Here is a 20022-nt window from a genome sequence, read left to right as displayed (position 1 = left end):
GCTGGGCTCCAGGGACACCCTTGGGCTGGCTCCCAGCACCACTGCCCAGTAAAACTCTGGCTGCCAGCTCCCCTGGACAGATGGGCACGGCCACGTGCAGTCAGCTCGACATTTTATTGGGTTTTATGACAGACAGATGGTTCCCGAGTCAGTGTTTAAGGCCCACACCCCCCACAGGCTCAGGCCAGCCCCACGGGTGCTGCCTGGGCTCCTGGCCAAAGAGCAGCACCAGTGGCCACAGCGCTGGGTGGGCTGGGGGTGAGCAGGGGACAGGGCCTGCCAGGCTGTCCCCAGCTCTGGTAGCAGCAACACAAGGTTGGAGAAGCAGCTTTTCCCTTCTGCCCTCACCACAGCACCCACATGCCCAGCCCAGCAGGCAGGGAGTCCAGTCTGTGGCACAGCTGGGAGCGAGCCATGGCCACAAGAGCCATGGCCACAAGGCCGTGGGGATGAGTCACATGAGTCCCTTGGGTGTGGTGGCACCTCCAGTCCCCAGAGGCCCAGGAGGGTGAGAGGCTGCAAGTTCAGTCCCAGAGCCCCCAGGGCTGAGCCCCTGACCCGGGGCACTGGTGGGGAGATGGTTGGGAGGAGCCTGGCTGAGGTGCAGGAGTCAGGCAGGAGGCACCAGAGCAGCCCTGGCACTTGTTAGCTGATGCTGCCACCCCTCAGGCTTTTACAGGAGACAGTCCCCAGCTTGGTCAGGAAGTTTCTCTGCTTCCACTGCGCGACACAATCCTCAGAGATGTGGAAATCAGCCTGGGGAGCACAACAAGGAGCAGAGTCAGCCCTGGGAAGGTTCATCTCCTCCACAGCTCTGCTGCCAGGAACACCCAGGGGGCAAACAGCCCGTTTCACCCACAGGTGGGGACAGTGTGGAACTCCAGCCACTCCCAGCTGTTCCCAGGCCTCACCTGCAGCTTCTCAAAGACCTTTTTCTTGGGTTTGAGCTCCTCATCAGGCTCCCCACCCTCGTAGCCCTCCACGTAGACACGTTCCCCGGCGCAGCACCCCGCTGGGGGGTCCAGAGGCTCCACTTGACGAGGTTCCCCCAGACTAAGGAGAGGTGTGGAGACACCAGAGTCACCCCAGGGTGCTGCCCAGCTGCCCCTCAGCAGCCTGAGGCAGGAGGTGTGGCCCAGCCCAGTATCCCCTGTGCCCTCACCTGGAGGCACACAGCACCATGCCCTGCGACTCCACCCCCCTCATCTTCTGGGGTTTGAGGTTGCAGAGCAGCACCACGAGCCTGTCCTGCAGCTGCTCCTTGGGGACAAAGTGCACCAGGCCGCTGACCACGGTGCGGGGCTCGGCCTCGCCCACGTCGATCTTCTCCACGTACAGGCTGTCGGCATCTGGGTGCTGCCAGGGGGAGCAGGGATGGGAATGGGGTGGCAGAGAAGGTGGCAGTCCTCCCCCAGGCACACCCCAAATGTCCCCACATGGGAGGGTTCCTCCCCTGTCCCCATACCTTTTCCACACTGATCACTTTGCCCACACGGATGTCCAGCCGGGATGGGATCACGTCCTCCGGCTCTGAGTTCTTGGTGCCCTTCTCTCCAGGCTCTGCAGGGTGAAGGGAATGGACACAACACTCAGCACAAACCCAGGAAGGTGGTCAGCCCCAAATGCAGACCCTGGGGTTAATTCCCTGCAGGGAATTCCATCTTTGTCCCTCCATCCATCCCATAAAGTCCTTCCTGTGCTGGCTTTCCTCACCTTTCCCAATGTTCTCCATGGCTGTTTTTGAGTCTGGAGCTTCAAAACTTTTCTCTGACCTCAGCTCCAGGAGGGAGCTGTCCCACTCAGCTCACTCACTGCATGGCCAGGGCCCCATTTCCCTGAGCTCCCAGGGCCCCACCTCCCCAGGCTCCCAGCCCCTCCTTACTGGCTTTGGATGGGGTGGGATATGCAGCACTGCTCAGCTTCTTCAGCTCTGGGCAGTTGAATTTCTCTCTGATGGGGTCCAGCAGTTTGTTCAGGGCCACTTCCACAGAGTTCTTCAGGTCTCCAGGGTGCACAACCTGTGTGAGGACAAAGATGATCCTGTCTGAGGCCATGGGTGGGAACTGGAGACCAAACAGGGCAGGAAGATGAATCCCAAACCCTTGACCTGATTCCCCTTGGATGTCAGAAGTTTCTGGACACTTCTACCTCCAGCCTCTGCTGGGAACAGCTGGGAAGGGTTAAACTGCTGCTCTGCTGCAGGATGTGGCTGATCTGGTGCTGTCCTGACCTCACACCCTTCACTCATCCTCTCTCCTCTGGGCTCTCCTGCCTGGGAGCATCCCACACTACCAGGCCACACTCCACACCTCCTCCCAGTGCAGATTTCCATCTCCCAGTGCTCCAGATTGTTCCCAGGAACCTCAGGCAGAAGGTTCAGCCCCTCCCAGCACTCACCTGCTCAGCAAAGTCCTTCTCCAGGGCCTCGTAGGCCGTGTAGGTTTTGTTTCCTCCCCATTTTTCCTCTCGCAGGACCACAAACTCTGGGACAAAGCAGGATTTAAAGCTCAGATTAACTCAAGGCTCAGGTAAACCATTGACCCCACCCTGCTCAAGAGCAGCTGGACAGGTGGCACTCAGGAACAGCCTTGTCTCAGGGGACACACTCCTGTCCCCTCCTCTTATCCACACCCCAGCGTGGCAAGCCCCTCACCTGACTTGAGGGGGAAAAGGACGTGCTTGATGAAGGAGAGGACACCGTTGTTCTCCACGTTCCCTGGCTCACAGAAAGCCTTCTTCAGCTTCTTCTTCACGTCCTCCTTGCGGTCCAGGAGATCAATCTTGGAATCCTGCAGCAAGAGATTTCCTCAGCCCTTCACCCAAGCTTTTGCCCAGGAAACTCATGCTGGAGTTGCTGCACCTTCTTAGAACCCATGTGAGTGAGGAGTGAGAGCTCACCTCCCCTGGGGTGGTCCCCTCAGCCCCCAGCCACCAAGCTGTCCCCCCAAAGCACCCTGAGCACAGCCAGATCCAGCACCAACCTCTTCTGACGAGCTCATTTTGCTTCCTGTCAGCCCAGGAACCATGGGGTTCATCAGATGGACACGCTTGGCATAGCCCAGGGAAGGGAGGTACTGGGAAAACACAAGGAGGCAAGTCAGAGACAATCCTGATTCAGCTTGAACTCACAATCCCTGTTTGCTCCTGGCTCCAGGTAACTTTGGAAATTGGGCTAACAGCACCCAGGAAGGGCAGAGTCACAGCCAGGGATGTGTGGCTGCACAGAGCACGGGAGCAGCAGCAGCACAAAAAGCTGTGACATCAACCAAAATCCCACACATTTCTCCCAGTGGATTGGGGAGTGGCCAAGCCCTCCCTGAGGCCCCAGCCTGGCAGAAATCCCCCCATTCCTGACCTTCTCTGCGAAGGTGAAGATCTTCCTCTGATCCACCCCTCCAAACTGCGCGTCCACCTTGAGATATTCCTCATCCAACGCCTGTGGAGAGACACAGAACAGTCCTGGCCTGTCCCTCAGCCTCTCCTGGGGCACTCCCAGCCAGGCAAGGTCAGGAACATTCCAAACTGTTTGCTGGAACAGCCGCTCCGTGCTCAGGCCAGCCTTTGTGCCGCCGCCAGCTGTGACATTGGGGTGACAACCACGACCTTGGCACTCAGCCCCCAACACCCCCGTGGGCCTGGCACTGCCAGCACCTCCCAGGCCACCAGCCCTGCCTCACCTGCAGGCCTGGGTAGAGCAAACCACTCAGCAAGGGATGCTCCACCTGCTTCACCACCTCTGCCCCGGCCTTCTTGGCGTCGTGCTGCGTCACCACGGAGGAGAGGCGGTACACGTCCAGAGTGTACTCCCTGTGGGGGACAGCACTGTCACCATGGGCATGGGGACAGCCCTGAGAGCTGCTCCTGACCACAACACTGTCACCACGGGTATGGGGACAGCCCTGAGAGCTGCTCCTGGCCACAGCACTGTCACCACGGGCATGGGGACAGCTCTGAGAGCTGCTCCTGACCACAGCACTGTCACCACGGGCACGGGGACAGCCCTGAGAGCTGCTCCTGGCCACAGCACTGTCACCATGGGCATGGGGACAGCTCTCAGAGCTCCTCCTGGTCACAGCACTGTCACCATGGGCATGGGGACAGCCCTGAGAGCTGCTCCTGGCCACAGCACTGTCACCACGGGCATGGGGACAGCCCTGAGAGCTGCTCCTGGCCACAGCACTGTCACCATGGGCATGGGGACAGCCCTGAGAGCTGCTCCTGGTCACAGCACTGTCACCATGGGCATGGGGACAGCCCTGAGAGCTGCTCCTGGTCACAATGACAGGGGACAAAGCCTGCAGGTGCCTCCTGGATATTATATATTTTATGGATAATACTGAATTATACATAATAGTATTAGATACATATATAAAAATATATCATATGTAATAAACCTTATATATCAATGTTATATTTATATTCTACATATAGAATATGTAATATTGTTTTTATACAATTATATATTATTATATGTTATAGTATATATTATATATATATATATATATATATGTATATATATATACACACACACATACACACAATATTAGACACTCCCAATAAATCCCTACTTTTTCCTTTAACTCCACCCAGCCTCTGTTCCACCTCAGCCTCCAAGGCCCCACTGCCTGCCCGGGACTCACTTGCTGAGCTGGTAATCAGTGCCCCGGACAAATCTGAGCTTCTCCAGGGGCACCCCGATGCTCTCCAGCATGGCTTTGATGACATGCTCATAGTAGCGGGTCCGCAGCTCCAGCAGCTCCCACGGAGCCTTCATGTTGTCCAGGTAAGCGTGGAGATCAGCAAAGAGGATTGTCACCTAGCACAGGGGACAGCGGGTCAGGGCAGCCGTCCCTGCTCGCCGCAGGTGCCAGCCAGCAGGGCGGCACTGCCCCACCTCGCAGCCGGCCTTGAGGAAATCCGCGATCTTGGACATGGGCACGAAGTAAGCCACGTGCGGCTTGCCGGTGGTGGCGGTGCCCCAGTAGATCTTCAGCTCCCGCTCCTTCAGGATGGACAGCAGCTTGTCCTCGCCCAGCACCTCCTGGCAGGGGACAGAACGCGCGGAGCTGCGGGGACACACCGCGAGGGACACATCCCGGAGGGACACACCGCGAGGGACACATCCCGGGGGATCACATCCCAGAGGGACACATCCCGCTGGGACACATCCCTCTGGATCACACAGCGAGGGACACATGGCGAGGGACACATCCCGGAGGGACACATCCCAGAGGGACACATCCCAGAGGGACACATCCCAGAGGGACACATCCCGCTGGGTCACACCGCGAGGGACACATCCCAGAGGGACACATCCCAGAGGGACACATCCCGGGGGGGTCACACCATGAGGGACACATCCCGCTGGGACACATCCCAGAGGGACACATCCCGCTGGGTCACACCGCGAGGGACACACCGCGAGGGACATATCCCGGGGGATCACATCCCTTTGGGACACACCGCGAGGGACACAAACCGCTGGGACACACCGTGAGGGACACATCCTGGGGGGTCACATCCCGGGGGGTCACACCGTGAGGGACACATCCCGGGGGGTCACACCGTGAGGGACACATCCCGGGGGGTCACACCGTGAGGGACACATCCCGGGGGATCACATCCCGCTGGGACACATCCCAGAGGGACACATCCCTTTGGGACACACCACGAAGGACACATCCCTCTGGGACACACAGCGAGGGACACATCCCAGAGGGACACATCCCGCGGGGTCACATCCCTTTGGGACACACCACGAAGGACACATCCCTCTGGGACACACAGCGAGGGACACATCCCAGAGGGACACATCCCGCGGGGTCACATCCCTTTGGGACACACCACGAAGGACACATCCCTCGGGGTCATACCGCGAGGGACACATGGCGAGGGACACATCCCGGAGGGACACATCCCAGAGGGACACATCCCAGAGGGACACATCCCAGAGGGACACATCCCAGAGGGACACATCCCGCTGGGTCACACCGCGAGGGACACATCCCAGAGGGACACATCCCGCTGGGTCACACCGCGTGGGACACATCCCAGAGGGACACATCCTGCTGGGTCACATCCCGCTGGGTCACACCGCGAGGGACACATCCCGGGGGATCACATCCCTTTGGGACACACCGCGAGGGACACAAACCGCTGGGACACACCGTGAGGGACACATCCTGGGGGGTCACATCCCGGGGGGTCACACCGCGAGGGACACATCCCGGGGGGTCACATCCCAGAGGGACACATCCCTTTGGGAGACACCACGAAGGACACATCCCTTTGGGACACACAGCGAGGGACACATCCCAGAGGGACACATCCCAGAGGGACACATCCCAGAGGGACACACAGCGAGGGACACATCCCAGAAGGACACATCCCGCTGGGTCACACCGCAAGGGACACATGGTGAGGGACACACCACGAAGGACACATCCCTCTGGGACACACAGCGAGGGACACATCCCAGAGGGACACATCCCGCGGGGTCACATCCCTTTGGGACACACCACGAAGGACACATCCCTCGGGGTCATACCGCGAGGGACACACCGTGAGGGACACATCCCGCTCGGTCACATCCCGGCCTTGCCCTCCTCAGATCCCCCATCCCGGCCCCGGTCCTGCCCCGTTCCCCCTCTCCCACCCCAATCGCCCCCGATCCAGCCTCAACCAACCCGCCCACCCCCAATTCCTCCGCCCGACCCCGATCCAGCTCCGTTCGTCCCTCAGATCCAGCCCCGATGCCGCCGCTCGTCCCCCCGGGCCCAGCCCCGCCGCCGCCGCCCCGGCCCCATCCGCCTCCCCGGTACCTGCAGGTTCCGCGTGATGAGCTGGTATTTCTCCTGCGGGCCGGGCGCGGGCTCCATGGCGGCGGCTGCAGGGCAGGACACGCGGTTACCGGAGCCCCGATTCCCCCCGGTTCCCCCCGGTTCCCCCCGGTTCCCCGCCCGGTCCCACCGACCTGCCACGGGTTGCATCAGCCCCGCTCGGCGCTCGACTGCCGCGCCTGGGCCTGCCGAGCGCCGAGCTGCCGATGCAACGAGAGGGGGAAGAAAGGAGGGCGCTCTCCGCCAATCAGAGGGCGCCTCGCGCTCGCGGGGGCGTGGCCTTGGCGCCGTTAAGATGGCGGCGGGTGAGCGCCTTTCCCGCCAGGCCCGGCCGGGCCGCGGCCGCTGCTTGGTCTCAGCGGAATTTAATTCTCCCTCGTTTATTTTGGGCGGTTTTACCTCTTTTTTCCCGTGGCTCGGGGAAGCTCCCTGCGTTTGGGTGGGCCGGGAGGAGGAGCCGGGGGCGGGGCGGGGCGGGCTGGGCCCCGCCTTGGGGCGGTGCCGTTGAGGCGCCGGTTGGGCGGTGCCCGCTGAGGGACGGGGCGGTGTTGGATTGGAACCCTCGGTGAGGGCACAGCGGGGCGATACCGCCTCCCGAGGTTTAAATCTCTACAGGGGAAGGCTCCGGGGTGACCCAAGTGCGGGGTTTGGTGTCTAAAGGGGCTCCAAGCCGGCGTGAGGGGACAGGACACAGGGAATGGCTCCCACTGCCAGGGGAGATGGGATATTGGGAAAAATTCCTCGCTGTGAGGTCCTGGCACGGATTGCTAAGAGAAGCTGATGCCTTGTGAAGGCTGAGCTAAAACACAGGCTAGGCAAAATGAAAGAATAAAGTAGGGATTTATTAAAAGGCCTCAATGGATCCACCTTGGGCAGCACAAGAGCCCAGCCAGGGCTGCACCCAAATTAAGGATTTTGTGTGAGTGTCTCAATGACTAATTCCCTGTCAGGGTTCCTCTTCCTTTGCTCGGTTTTTCCCAACCCAAAAAAAGATTTATTTTTTTTTTTACATGTGTTTATTTGTATCTCTGAAGGGCGGAGGTGGGGGTTGAGACACTTGGAGGATTTATTTAACGCCTCAGGCGTGTTCTGCAGTTGAAGGCTGTGATTTGGGATTCCTGGGGTCTGCTGTGAGGGACTGGCAGCAGTTTGGGAGGAGAGGGCACAGCCTGAGGGGGTTTCCACTGCTTGAGGGAACACTCAGGCATGAAGGATGGCTTGGGACCTAAACCAGTCAAGAACAGAGATCAAATTATGGTGGTTTTGCCTTCCCTGTTAACTTCCAGCATTTTTGGGGATCCAGCTGAGTTCCTTTCACCGAGCATGTCACTTCTGCTGGCAGGTTGGAGCTGACTCCTGCTGATTCCTCCTCTGGAAGGGCTGACCAAAGGCCACCAGCAGCAGATGAGCCTGTAGAGCTGGAAGCAGAGCTGCAGGAAGGCGCAGAGCCATGGCAGAGAGCTGCCCTCCCTCCCCTGGGCTGCGGCTGAGGCCGGAGCCGGTCCCCGGGGCCAAGAGGCTCTCGGATTCCACAGCGCAGCTGCAGGCCCTGCAGTCAGCCAAGAAAGCCTGCGTGCTCGGCCGTGACTGCAGCACTCCAAAGCCAGCAGGGAATGCTCTGCTCCCTTCCCCAGGCTCTGGCTACTCTCTTTTCCTGGATGAGAGTGGGCAGGAGGAGCTTGGGGCCGGTTTTTCCGTGTCCAGGTACAACGACGTGGCCATTTCCCTGGACATCAGCGGGTGCTTCGACGACAGCGAGCTGGATGATTCCCTGCTGGAGCTGTCAGGCAGTGAGAAAGGGAATTCTCCCTTTGATTACACGGAGGAAGAGATCCAGGAAATCTTGGCAGATGATTCCATGGAGGCTGAGCAGCAGCAGCTGGCTGCTGAAAGCCACCTGAGCCAAAGTGAGAGTGGGAAGAGCGAGCAGACCCAGAGCAGCGGCTGCACCGTGGGGACGTCGCTCAGTGAGGCCTCAGAGGTCACACAGGAAGAAAAGGAAGCCCAGGAGCATCCCTCAGGCAGCTCTGGGTGTGATCCTGGCTTTTTGGGAGGCACTGCTGCTCTGGATGGGGCTCAGAGGCTGCAGCAGGAGCTGGACCTTGACCTGCAGGAGCTGCTGAGCCTGAGCCCGTTCGCCGCCGCCTGCGCCGACGAGGCTCTGGAGGAAAACAACCTGGAAAGAGAAACTTTGGATGCCATGATAGATGATTGCTTGGGATATTCCACAGCTGCTGGCAGCTGCATTATTGAAATAGCCTCAGAAAGGGTGATGCCTAAAGGCCAGGAAAGCCTGGCTCAGGATTGCCTGGAAGAATCCGTGCTCTCATCTGGTCTTCCCTGTGGCCAGAGCAGAGGGGATGAGAGTCCAGCATCTGTGTTGCCACTCAAAAAAGAGCTTCCCAAAGCAACAGTGAGCTGTTTGTCAAGGAAATCAGGCTCTCCAGAGGATGCTGAAGGGGAATCCAGAGGAGCTGAGCAGCCACCAGGCAGCACTAAAGTAAACTCACATCTTCATTCTTGGAACTTGAATGTTTTTAATCCCATCCCTTTGGATTTGTCCATGTGCACACAAGTGCTGTGTTGATACAGGGGAGGTTTTTCAAGTGGATTTTTATATCACTCTATAAGCAAAACTTAGATGGAAAAGTTGTATTACATGTTAATCCCCTTTTTCCTTCCCTTTCCAGTTAAGGGACACAGCTGTAGGCCAGAGTGGGCAGGAAGAGCCACCCAGCTGGAAGAAAAGTGGCAAAGTAATTCGTGTCCCACAGGAGGAGGAAGAAAGGTAATTTCTTAGGAAATCTGCACTTTAAAAACCATCCCAGCTGCTTCCTCCACCACTTTGTTGGCCGTGTGTTGCTGGGTTTATTTCTATTTTTAAATGAATAGTGGTGAAAACAAGAAACATTTCACCCTGTAAGATACTGGAAGAGGAGAAAGAATATCGGGAAGTGGGAAAGGAGGTGGGTCAGGCAGTTTTGGGCCGTGGTCTGCAGGTAGGAGAGGGGATGTTTGTGCCTCCCTGGCTGCTCCTCCCGGAGCCGCTCCCTGCAGGTGGCAGCAGCAGAGCGGGTCGGGATGTTGCTGCTGCTCTTCCCCGCTCCTGGAAGCGGCACATCGGGGCTTTCCCCCCTCATTCTGAGCGTTGTTGTGTGAAAAAGAGCTTTTTTTTTTTGAGAGCTCCCTGCGGGTTCCCCTTGTGGTCAGCAGGGCAGTGACCGGCCGGGTGGCTCAGCTGCTTTGCTCTCGGCGTGGTTGATCTTTGGCAGCTTTACTCAAATAAATACTTTCATTCTTTCAATCCCAGAACAGTGCTACAAGAATGCCACATCTGCCATAGTTCTGCAGGGCTCTTTGCCCTCTCTGTGAACTGTAACCTAATTTAACAAATAACCTAAAAAAAAAATTAACACAATTTATTATTTTCAAGGCCAAAACAACGGACCTGCATTTCAGAAGCACAGCCTGAGCAAAAGAGACGTTTCTCTCCAGGCTGTGCCAATCCAAGTGAGGAAAGGTGTGGCTATTACCTCAGGTAACCCCCAGGTGGGATGGGATGAGGCTGGTGGGGAGGGAAAAATTCATCTCCTGGCTGGACCTGAGTTCTTTATTTGGAGTGTGTTTGTTTTCAGAAGGGAATAAAAAGTGCCTGTGACACTTTTGTGCACTGCCATGCACAGAATTCCTGCACAGGAATCAGCCTGGCTCCAGGGCTGGCTCAGAGGAGTTTTGCAGATATCTGGGAAATATTTTGAAGGGGGTTTGGTGTGGAAAATCAAGGATGCTACCAAAAGCAGGTTTGTATTCCCTGGGAAAAGCTGAGCTGAGCCCTGGCTTGTTCTGTTGGGGATTAACTTGGTCTTGTCAGTTCACAACTATCCCAGAATCATCAACATTGGAAAACACCTCCAAGAACATCGAGTTCCCACCTTATCACCAGCCCAGAGCACTGAGTGCCACCACCAGGACTCCCTGAAACCTCACACTGGGGGAATCTTGAGCTCAGATGTTGAGATTTGGACTCACAATGGGGGAATCTTGAGCTCAAATGCTGAAATTTGTACTCACACTGGGGGAATCTTGACCTCAAATGCTGAGATTTGGATTCAGACTGGGGAAACTGAGCTCAAGTTTTTAGACTCAGACTGTGGGAATCTTGAGCTCAGGTGCTGAAATTTGGATTCAGAATGGGGGAATCTTGAGCTCAAATGCTGAAATTTGGACTCACACTGGGGGAATCTTGACTTCATATGCTGAGATTTGGATTCAGACTGGGGAAATTGAGCTCAAGTTTTTAGACTCACACTGGGGGAATCTTGAGCTCAAGTGCTGAGATTTGGGTTTATTTTTGACACCTTCTGTGTTGGCTCAGTGGTGTCATCCAAGAGCCACTGACTGTGGGGGTGTGCAAAGGAAGGTGTTGCAAAGAGGTTTGGATTTCAGCTCATGGGGGACGGGGGTGGTGCCAGATCTTTTCTGAGAGTCTAATAAGTTTGGATTTTAAAAACAATGACTCCCCCCTGGTAATCTCTCCCCAGTTAATCAGTATTAATCCCAGGGGACTGTCTCTAGGGATATTATTGCTGCAACACTGGCAGGGGAATGTACACCCCATATTTTAACGGTTATGAGTAGAAATGAAAAAAAAAAAAAAAACAAAACAAGGACAGAGGGAGAGGAAAAAAAAGGGGAAATTCAAACCCCTGACCCTTCAAAGTCACAGGATCAGGAGTTAGCCCTTGCACCACCCCTGCTGGTGTCTCACCGGCAGCACTGCGATCCAACCCCGGCTCTCAGAGCGTCTGCCCTCGCTGCCAGCGGGGGAGACGGAGAGCACCGCACCCCGCCCGCATTCTGGGGTACAAAACTGCCCTTCACACCCACCCGAGGTGCTGAACTGAGCACCCTTCATGTGCTCACGTGTCTCTGTCAGCTCCCAGGGTTTTTGTGACACCTTCTGGGTGCAGCTGGCGGCAGGAGCCGGGTGTTCCTCTGGCTCTGCTCCAGAGGGGTTTCCAGGTGCTTTCTGTCCCTTTGTGGTCGCCAGATGATGCCCAGTGAAGGCTGACCCAGAACAGAGGCTGGACAGAGTTAAAGAATAAAGCAGGGATTTATTAAAAGGCCTCCATGGCTGTTTGGGCAGCACAAGAGCCCAGCCAGGGCTACACCCAAGATGAACCCAAAATGGTCACAAAATGGACATCTGGTCACTGGGTCTCTCTCCTTTATAAGTTCTGCTCCATTTGCATATTGGAGTTAATTGTCCAATTACAGCTTTAGCTTATGAAGTCCCATCCTTCTTGTTTTTCTCTCTTCAGTGCATGTTTGTGCTCTTGGGCCTGAGATTTGGATCATTTGGCCTTGGTCTCCAGCTAGAGGAGGAATTGTTTTTTCTCCCTGCTCTGTACAGAGAGCTCACCATCCCCTAACACGAATCTCAGAACTGCACACTGAAACAGCACAGAATCTGAAAAATATAAATGCTAAAACCTGATGCATTAGACTGGGGTGTTCTGAGAGGCAAAATATTCTGGTAGCTTCCAGCCACGGCTCCCTGTGGTTATTTAGAGTGTTCATGGGTGCAATAATTGCCATTTCTTGTGAGGCACAAGAAGCTGACAGTTGTGTGTGTGGAGCCTGCACTTAGGCAGGCAGCAGGAGCAGCTGCATCGCCACAGGGCTGCTTCCAGAGGATGAATCCAGCATAAGTAATGCAGAGGGGACAAGCAGGGAAAGCTAAAATGGCCTGTTTTCTCTTGCTTTCAAATTAAAAATGCAAGACGTATGTTGTGAGTCACAAAAAATCAGGCGAGGAGCTCTAAACGAGCCAGGCTGACAAGTGAAACCCGGCTCTCTTTTGCTGGGGAAGAACATTGTCTGTGATGCACACAATTTGATTTTCTTATTAGTGCAAACCTTTCTTATTGCAAATAGCTGCAGGCTTGGAATTCAGCCCGACAGGCAGCGTGGGCTGTGCCAGTTGTGCCAGGTGAAAAGCTCCTGGCTGGGCTGGCAGTGCCCTGGCTGCTGTGCCCTGCACCTGGATCTGCAGCAGTGCCCTGCCTGTGCCATTTGCATGGGAAATGCTGAGTGATCCCAAGGAATTCGTGAAGGAAAATCAGCAGCTTTAGAGCCAGCAAGGGAATTCCTTCTGGGAAGCAGTAACTAATATATTGCTGCTACAAATCTTCAGCTCTGTTTTGAGTTGCAAATCTCCTGGCATTTGTCTCAGGGTAATGTTTGCTTTGCTATCCCATCTTTTACGTAATCTGTCTGTTCTTCCTTGGATCCTGGCTCTTGCTGCTGTGCTGTCTGAGGGAATTCCAAGCTGGCTACAGGAGAGATTTTGTCTTTTCCCTCATCTGCATGCTGCCTTGCACTTGCAGGAAATAGAATTTTCATAGATATAAATACAACTTCCATATATATCAAATCAATTTTTCATATATATAGCTTTTATATCTGCATATATCTCATACATATTCTTATATTGGGTGATTGAGTGCTAAAAGTCACACTGACTAGTTGGAAAAAAAAATCCTTTTATATTCAGAATAAACTTCTCACATTGAGCCATCTCCAGTGTGTTGGGAGAGAACCCCGTGGCTCGACTTGTGCTTCCTCTCATTCTGCTTTCTAGATGCTGTTAAATCCTAATATATTCATTTATTTGCAGCTTCCCCTAAGAATTTAAATGCTGCTGAGGCTGTGCTGGAGCAGATGTAAAAATGAGCTGTGATTTGAGCATCTGCTTGGCAATGGGGGGGCTGATAATTGACCACACAAGATTTCTGCCAGCTGACCATTTGTCAGTGTTTGCACTTTGTTATTGCCCTTTATCCAGCAGTAAATGGAATTATTTCCTTCCTGATGAGATCCTCCTTGGCAAGTCTGGGGCTGGATGAGCTACACAAATAATGAGGCTCCTAAAACTCTGTTATTTGGAGCAGAATCACAGAATGGCTTGGGTTGGAAGGGACCTTAGAGATGATCCTGTTCCACCCCCTGCCATCAGCAGGGAACTTTCCACTGCTCCAGGCACCTCTGGGAAGCTGAGCTGGCTCCTGTCTGACCTCCATCCATTTTTTTTTTACCCAACCAGGACTCCATCAGGAGCTCTCCTTGAGGCTTGGTGTGCTTGCTAGAGGTTTTTGATGCTTTTAGAAATTTTATCAGACTTTCTCACAACCTGGCAGAAACCTGATAAATTATTTCCTTGGATCTCCCTGGAATCAAAGGGACTGGAGGAGGAAATACCTTATAAAGAGGCACAAACCATCTGGTTTTACTGTAATAACAAAGATCAATATCTTAAAAAAACCAGACAGTGTGTTTAAGGTGATGGAAAGGGAGAGCAGTGTCAGGGAACAGATGGAGAAACAAATCTGTGAAATACAAATGAACTCTTTGCTAGCAGACTCTGCCTTGAAAGACTCTGGTCTCTTGATTGATGCTGAGCTGGCTGAGGGGAAGGAAAAAAACTTAATCTTGAAGCAGTTTTTACCTGCCCAAATTAATTTTGCTTGGATGGAGAGTGGGCAGGGAAGGTGCAGGGCTGGGGCTGTGCTGGCATAAAAGAAGAATTCCATTTAGTGGCTGAGCTCAAGAGGGAGATTTCACTTCAAAGCAAATGAAATCCACCTCCAAACCCTAAATTTCAAGAGATGTGGGATGGAGTAAGAATTGATAAAGTGGATTTCTAAGTTTATGGTGAGGGGAGTAAGAACTTCCCTGGGTTCAGAGTGGGAAACTTCTGGTCCAGGGCCTTTTCTAGTGGCAAATCTGAAATAATCAGAGCTCCAGGTTCCTAAATGAGTGGAACTTGCCTGAAAATCTCATCCCAAATCTGTAGTTTGGTCTTGACTGCTGTGGAAAGAATGAGGATGTGCCCAAGGAAAAAGAACTCCAAAGGTTTTCAGCACTGTGCCATGGCAGCTGAGTTTCTCCAGCCCCCTTTCCTCAGGCCAAAAGGCCTCTGAGCCCTGGGGTGGATGGTGAGGCACTGGGAGAAGTTCCTCCAAATATTTGGTGGGATTAATCTACCCCTGGGACTTCCCCTCTTGGAGAGGAGCTCCAATTTTTTCCTGGAGTGAGTCAGGGTGAGAGTTTGTCCTTTCTTTTTCTCTCCTCAGGGGTGAAAAGTGCACCCCTGGCAGCAGGAAATTTTCCTTGTGTTTTTATGACCCGTTTCACCTCTGACTCAGAAGGCCAAGAGAGGGAAATGAGATGTAGGAAGGCTCAAAATCTGTAAAAGAAAATTGTGATTTCTTCCACACTTACTGCAGACAATGGGAACTGCTGTGTGCAGTGAGAGTTTGCCTTGGAGAACCTCCCTTCCTCCCACACAACCCGTGGATTTCTCAAGAAAAACTTCTAAAAATCCTGCCTAGAACTATCAGTTTTTGGCAAGAAGTTGTTCCTTTGGGTAAGCAGGAGCTGATCCTGCAGTTCATGAAGGAGGCTGGGATTGCTGGGGAGAGGAGCTGTGATTCACATCCATCCCATGACTGCAGGATGGAAAATCCTTGGAGTTTGGACTCTGTGCTGTGCTGAGAGCCCCTGGGAAGGGCAGAATTCCAGGGAATTGGCTTTTCCCTGAGCTCTGAGTGGAATCCAGACCAAGCTGCTTTGATTGGAGCCCTTCTGCTCACTGCCTGTTCTTGCTGAGCAGTGAAAATAAAACTGTGCTGTGACAGAGGTGACAACCCAGCGCCAGGCAGCTGGTCCTGCTCCAAACCAGATATCTGCACAGTGATTTTGCAGGACTGACCCCAATGTTGGATTTTGCTTTGAAAACCAGATGGTTTTGCAGTTCATAAATGTGATTTCCTGAGTTAGGCTCATCCCTGTGCATAAACAAGATCAAAATAAGGCAGCAAAGTTGGGATTTTTTTCAAAACACAGACGGGACAAAGCTTTGTAGCACTCTGAGGCCTGTAGATAACCAAGTTCCTTGAAGTAGTTTGGGTTTTAATCTTGCTTTTCTGAGGCTGCCTGGAGTTGGTGGGGTTTTGTCTTGCTATTTCAGGACGTGCAAATGAGAGGATTTAAGGTGGGTGCGGCACTTTGTGAGGAAAATTTCCTTTTTGTTTGAAGTTGAACCTTCAGCCTTTGTGGTGGGCCAGGGAGAAGGAGCTTTGCAAAGAAGGGGATGAAGCACCAGGCAGGATTCCTGAAAGGAGCTTTGATGTTCTCACTTCTCAAGGTGCCTTCTGAGGATGTGGTTTCACTTTGAAAAGCTCCTACCAAGAAAATCAGGTACCAGCTGCGAGCACCAAGGAAATGGAGATTGATTTTCAGAGCTGCTGCTGCTCCAGCCTTACCCAAATTCTCCTCTCGTGTTTGTTTTAATTTTTGGACTGACTTTTTTTGCAGAAATTCCCCAAATTCCAACCCATACCCAGTGGCTGAGCAAGAACTTGGCCAAACCACAATTTCCAGAGAATTCCTGAACACTTCCAGTGCACTCCCATTGGATTTTGCTGCTGGTTCTTGGTCTGCATTTAGAGGTGTTAATTGGTCTGGTTTTCAGTAGTTTGAAGTTTCATTTGTAACTTCTTCTGCAAAAGCATTTCATGAGATTTGCACTTTAGTTTATAAATATTTTGCAGCTTTTAGATGTCATTTTTTTTTCTTTCCTGTGCTACTGAGCAACTCCAAATAAGTTGGAGGTGGATAGGTTGATCTTCCCAATGTTCTTCCCAGGGGTGCCAGCAGGGCCTTGTGACTCCTTTAGGTATTTATAAGTGGAATTTTGGAGAGCAAATTAAGTTTATTCAGGCAGCAAATCATCTCATATTTTTATCATCGCAATCTGATTATTTTTGGAGATGCTTTTGGCCCATGTGATCTTAAAGAAATCAAAATTTCAGCTCAGTGCTGAAGTTTTTTTAACGTTGTGGTTCATAGATTTTATTCTGTGGCACCCAGAGTGGGACAGAACTTTGGAGAACAGGCAAAGTTTCTCCCTGCCCTGAATGTGCAGTGACTGAGACAGGGAGAATGGAAATCATTTGAAGTGAAGCTTGGAGCAGAGCCTGGCTGCACAAAATCCCAGAAATCACAGAATCCAGGCAAGAAGGAGCAGCACTTTTGGGGCTGGGGCATGGCCACTGTCAGGGCTTTGTGGTGGGTCAGGTCCTTGGTGCCACCAGAGCCTCTCAGGTCACTTTTACCCCTGTAAATTTTATTTACAGAGAGCTTTGCATTGAGGGAGAAGGAGAAATCCCTTGGAAGCACATGGGAGTTGTCAGCACGTGGTGGTTCATGGCTTTTAAACCAGTGAACCCCACAAATTAAATTCTTTGTTAAAAGAATCCTTTACCTGTGGTCTGGGGGCAATTTCACCTGATGTCCATGGAATCCCAACATGGTTTGGGTTCAGAGGAACACAAAGATAATTCAGATCATCTCAGTCAGGGCAGGGACACCTCCCACTGTCCCAGTTTGCTCCAGTCCCTGTCCAACCCGGCCTGGGACACTTCCAGGGATGGAAATTCTCAGCAAGCAGCTCCTGCCCTTGCCAGGGAGGTGCTGATGGTGTCCATGAGTTCTCCATCCCCTGGGGTTTGTGTTCTTTGGGAGTGTAGAACTCTGCCACCGAGCAACTCTGCCCTTCGGGAAGGATTTAGGGCTGCGAATTTCCTTCTTTGACACTGCAAGTGATTCACATCTGAATGGTGGAGAGAGGAGGAAGGATTGTGGATTAAGCCTCCATGCAAGGACAGAGTGTTTTTGCTCTGTGTTTGCTGTTTGAGAGTAGCCAAGGGCCCTGCTGATGATTTTTGCTGTAGTAGAACCCAGTGATATCAATAAAAACCGGAATAAAAGCGGCTTTGTGCGAGCCCTGCGTGAGCTCTGATGAAATGCCTCGCAATTAAAAATTTAACAGTGTTCATCAATGCATTGCAGCCAGCCAACAGCAGCTGGAAAACAATGAGACTGAAATGAAACCACTGTGTGGGGGCTTTTTTTTCTGCCTTCCTCTCAAAAACTAACCAGCTCTTGCCTGTAAGGAGGAAGAAATTACATCCTCAAACGGGAAATAGTGAAAGCTGATAAAATTCTGCCTTTGGTTTGGGAGGATATTTAGGTAAAGAACAGGTCTGGATGGTATAAATAGCTTTTATTTAGTTGGTGGCATTAAAGGTGAGGGTTTTGTGAGTTCAAAAGGACAAAGATGCTGCAAAGTGTCAAATGGCATCGTGGGGCTCTGTCATTATTGCCACTCAATGGCTCTGCATCCAGCGTGTCCAGATTCCAAAAAAAGAGAATTTTTCTGGCTGCCAGCTTTGCTGCCTCCATCTGGGAATCTGAAATTCAAGCTGTGCCTTCCCCGGCTCTGTCACTAATAATGAAGATTCTTCATTTGGAACTTACTTAACCAAAATTGGGGCTGAAGGAGAAAGCAGCTCCTTTTTCCTCCAGACGTGTGGGCTGCAGCCCCACCAAGGGGGAACAGCATCATTTGGATGCCTGAGGTCACCAGACAATTCAATAGACACCAGATTTGTGGAGCAAACAGAAGATATTTTAGCATAACAAGTGCCTTGATGGGGCAGCTTTTTAACAAACGCTGGAAAAGCTGATTGAATTTGGTCAGCTCTGCTTCCAGACGAGGCTATAATAGCTCATTACACATTTTTTTTTTTTTTTCCTGCAAATCTGGGGGAAATTACATTTGGTGGAGCATATGGTGTCATCTTCAGCTCTCTCCTCGGGAAGCTCAGGCCGTGTTTTGCTGGGGAAAAAAAATGGATGTGCAGCTGTGACATTGGCTTTGGAGTGATGTCACCTCTCCCATCTTTGGCAAACGCTGCCACCAGCAGCCTGCTCCTCTCCCTTGGCATCTCCATCACCAGCTGAGATTGTGCTAACACTTCCCTCCGTGTAGGTGTTTCCTCCTGGGTTTCTATTGAAGTGGCAGGGACTCAAAGTGCCTCGTGTTGTCGGTTTTGGGTTTTTTTTCTGGGAGCAGGAGCCTGTGCCTGGTGGCCCGGGGGAGGGGGTGACAAGTGGCTGGGGCTGTGTTGTGAGTTGGAAGGACACGCTGTGCAGGATTGTTTGCTCCACACTTCCTCCCGCGGCTCCTCTTTGCTAAACTCGTGGGGGAGGAATCTATTGGTTAAATTGTACTTGTAGGCATAATATTACAGCGCTGGGAAGGAGGGAGGAGAGCGCTGCTTAACTCCAAACGCGCCCTGGGTGTGCTGGAAAAAGGGTTTTTTTTGCAGCTCCCTGCTCCTATTGTGCCCCAAATCCCTGCTCACTTGGTTCTTGGAAATCGATGGGATTCATCCCGAGGCAGCTGAGAGGGCTTTGCTTTCAGACATCGGCAGGGAATCAGCCTCTCTGGGATCCCTGGCACAGCAGCCCACTCCCACTTGCTGCTTTTTAGTATTTCTTGAAACCTCCTTTTTGCAGCTCCCGCTTCCAACAATGAGTCAAAATCAGCACTCGGGGCAAAAACACGTGGGGGGACGTGGGTGGTCTGGAGGGTGTGTGGTGCTGTGGCCCAGCATGACTTCCCTCGGTGTGTCTTGGGTTTATTTTTGCTTGTTCTCTTGCTTTTATTGACTTTAAAACACCTCGGGAGGATCTTTTGGCATCTGCTGATGGGAGTGAGGTCTCCGTTCTAAAGATGGGTTTAGGGGTGAACTCACACAGTGGCTGACTCTCATGGGTTACAGTGGAATTTAGTACCCAGACAGCAGTTAAAGCTTTGATGTTTATGACCCTCTGAACAGCAGCGTTTTAAGTAACTTTATTCTCCTATAACCTTTTCCTAAAGTGTGGATTTACTCTTCAGAGCAGACTAGCTGAAAAATTTCCTTCAAGGGAATCACTTTGAGTGGTTTGGAGTCCCTGTCTGAGCTGAATTCTGCCAGCCCCCATTGTTTCTCCTCACAAATAACATTTTCTTACTCTCCAAGCCTGCAGTTATGGGTTATCAAATGCAGGTTATCAAAATAACCCTGGCACCTCCTGCCACATGTGAATATTGAACTCTGCCCCTCACTGACACTTTAAATTTAATTCTGCTCTGCCAAATGAGTGATCACATCTCTGTCAGGAAAGAAATAGCTTAAACCTGTCCCTAGGGAACAACAACTGTGGAAAAAAAAAAAGGGATATGGTCTGAATTCCCGGGGACAAGTGGCTTTAAAACCAGCCACACAAC

General features: G+C 52.6%; 1 protein-coding gene and 1 long non-coding RNA gene across 3 annotated transcripts; one reads left to right on the top strand and one right to left on the bottom strand.

Annotated features, from left to right (window-relative positions):
- Window positions 1-511: 511 nt before the first annotated feature.
- Window positions 512-7061, bottom strand: YARS1 (tyrosyl-tRNA synthetase 1). Of its 2 annotated transcripts, XM_041417679.1 has the most exons (14): window positions 6974-7061; window positions 6822-6886; window positions 4895-5041; window positions 4641-4816; window positions 3678-3807; window positions 3356-3436; window positions 2982-3074; window positions 2654-2789; window positions 2398-2483; window positions 1883-2018; window positions 1466-1560; window positions 1163-1356; window positions 912-1053; window positions 512-756 (listed from the first exon to the last, which is right to left on the bottom strand). In XM_041417679.1, exons 1-14 carry the CDS (start codon window positions 6987-6989, stop codon window positions 646-648), a joined length of 1608 nt encoding a protein of 535 aa, XP_041273613.1. In that variant the 5' UTR covers window positions 6990-7061; the 3' UTR covers window positions 512-645. The 2 variants fall into 2 exon arrangements, with proteins under 2 accessions (XP_041273613.1, XP_041273614.1); XM_041417680.1 differs by lacking the exon at window positions 4895-5041 and having other exon boundaries at window positions 6974-7052.
- Window positions 7062-9063: 2002 nt separating this feature from the next.
- Window positions 9064-10377, top strand: LOC121342833. The gene is made up of 3 exons (XR_005953612.1): window positions 9064-9339; window positions 9530-9627; window positions 10273-10377. It is a non-coding gene; the product is annotated as an uncharacterized LOC121342833 (long non-coding RNA).
- The last annotated feature ends 9645 nt before the right edge of the window (window positions 10378-20022 follow it).

The sequence above is a fragment of the Onychostruthus taczanowskii genome, unplaced genomic scaffold (assembly GCF_017590055.1).
Source record: "Onychostruthus taczanowskii isolate IOZ18803 unplaced genomic scaffold, ASM1759005v1 scaffold56, whole genome shotgun sequence".
Lineage (NCBI taxonomy): Eukaryota > Metazoa > Chordata > Aves > Passeriformes > Passeridae > Onychostruthus > Onychostruthus taczanowskii.
This window is presented reverse-complemented; position numbering and strand designations above follow the sequence as displayed.

Coding starts and splice junctions, on each gene's coding strand:
- YARS1 (XM_041417679.1), bottom strand. Junction 1,561..1,882: donor TCCCACCCCATCCAAAGCCA/GTAAGGAGGGGC, acceptor TTCACCCTGCAG/AGCCTGGAGAGAAGGGCACC. Junction 757..911: donor AGGTCTTTGAGAAGCTGCAG/GTGAGGCCTGGG, acceptor TGTGCTCCCCAG/GCTGATTTCCACATCTCTGA.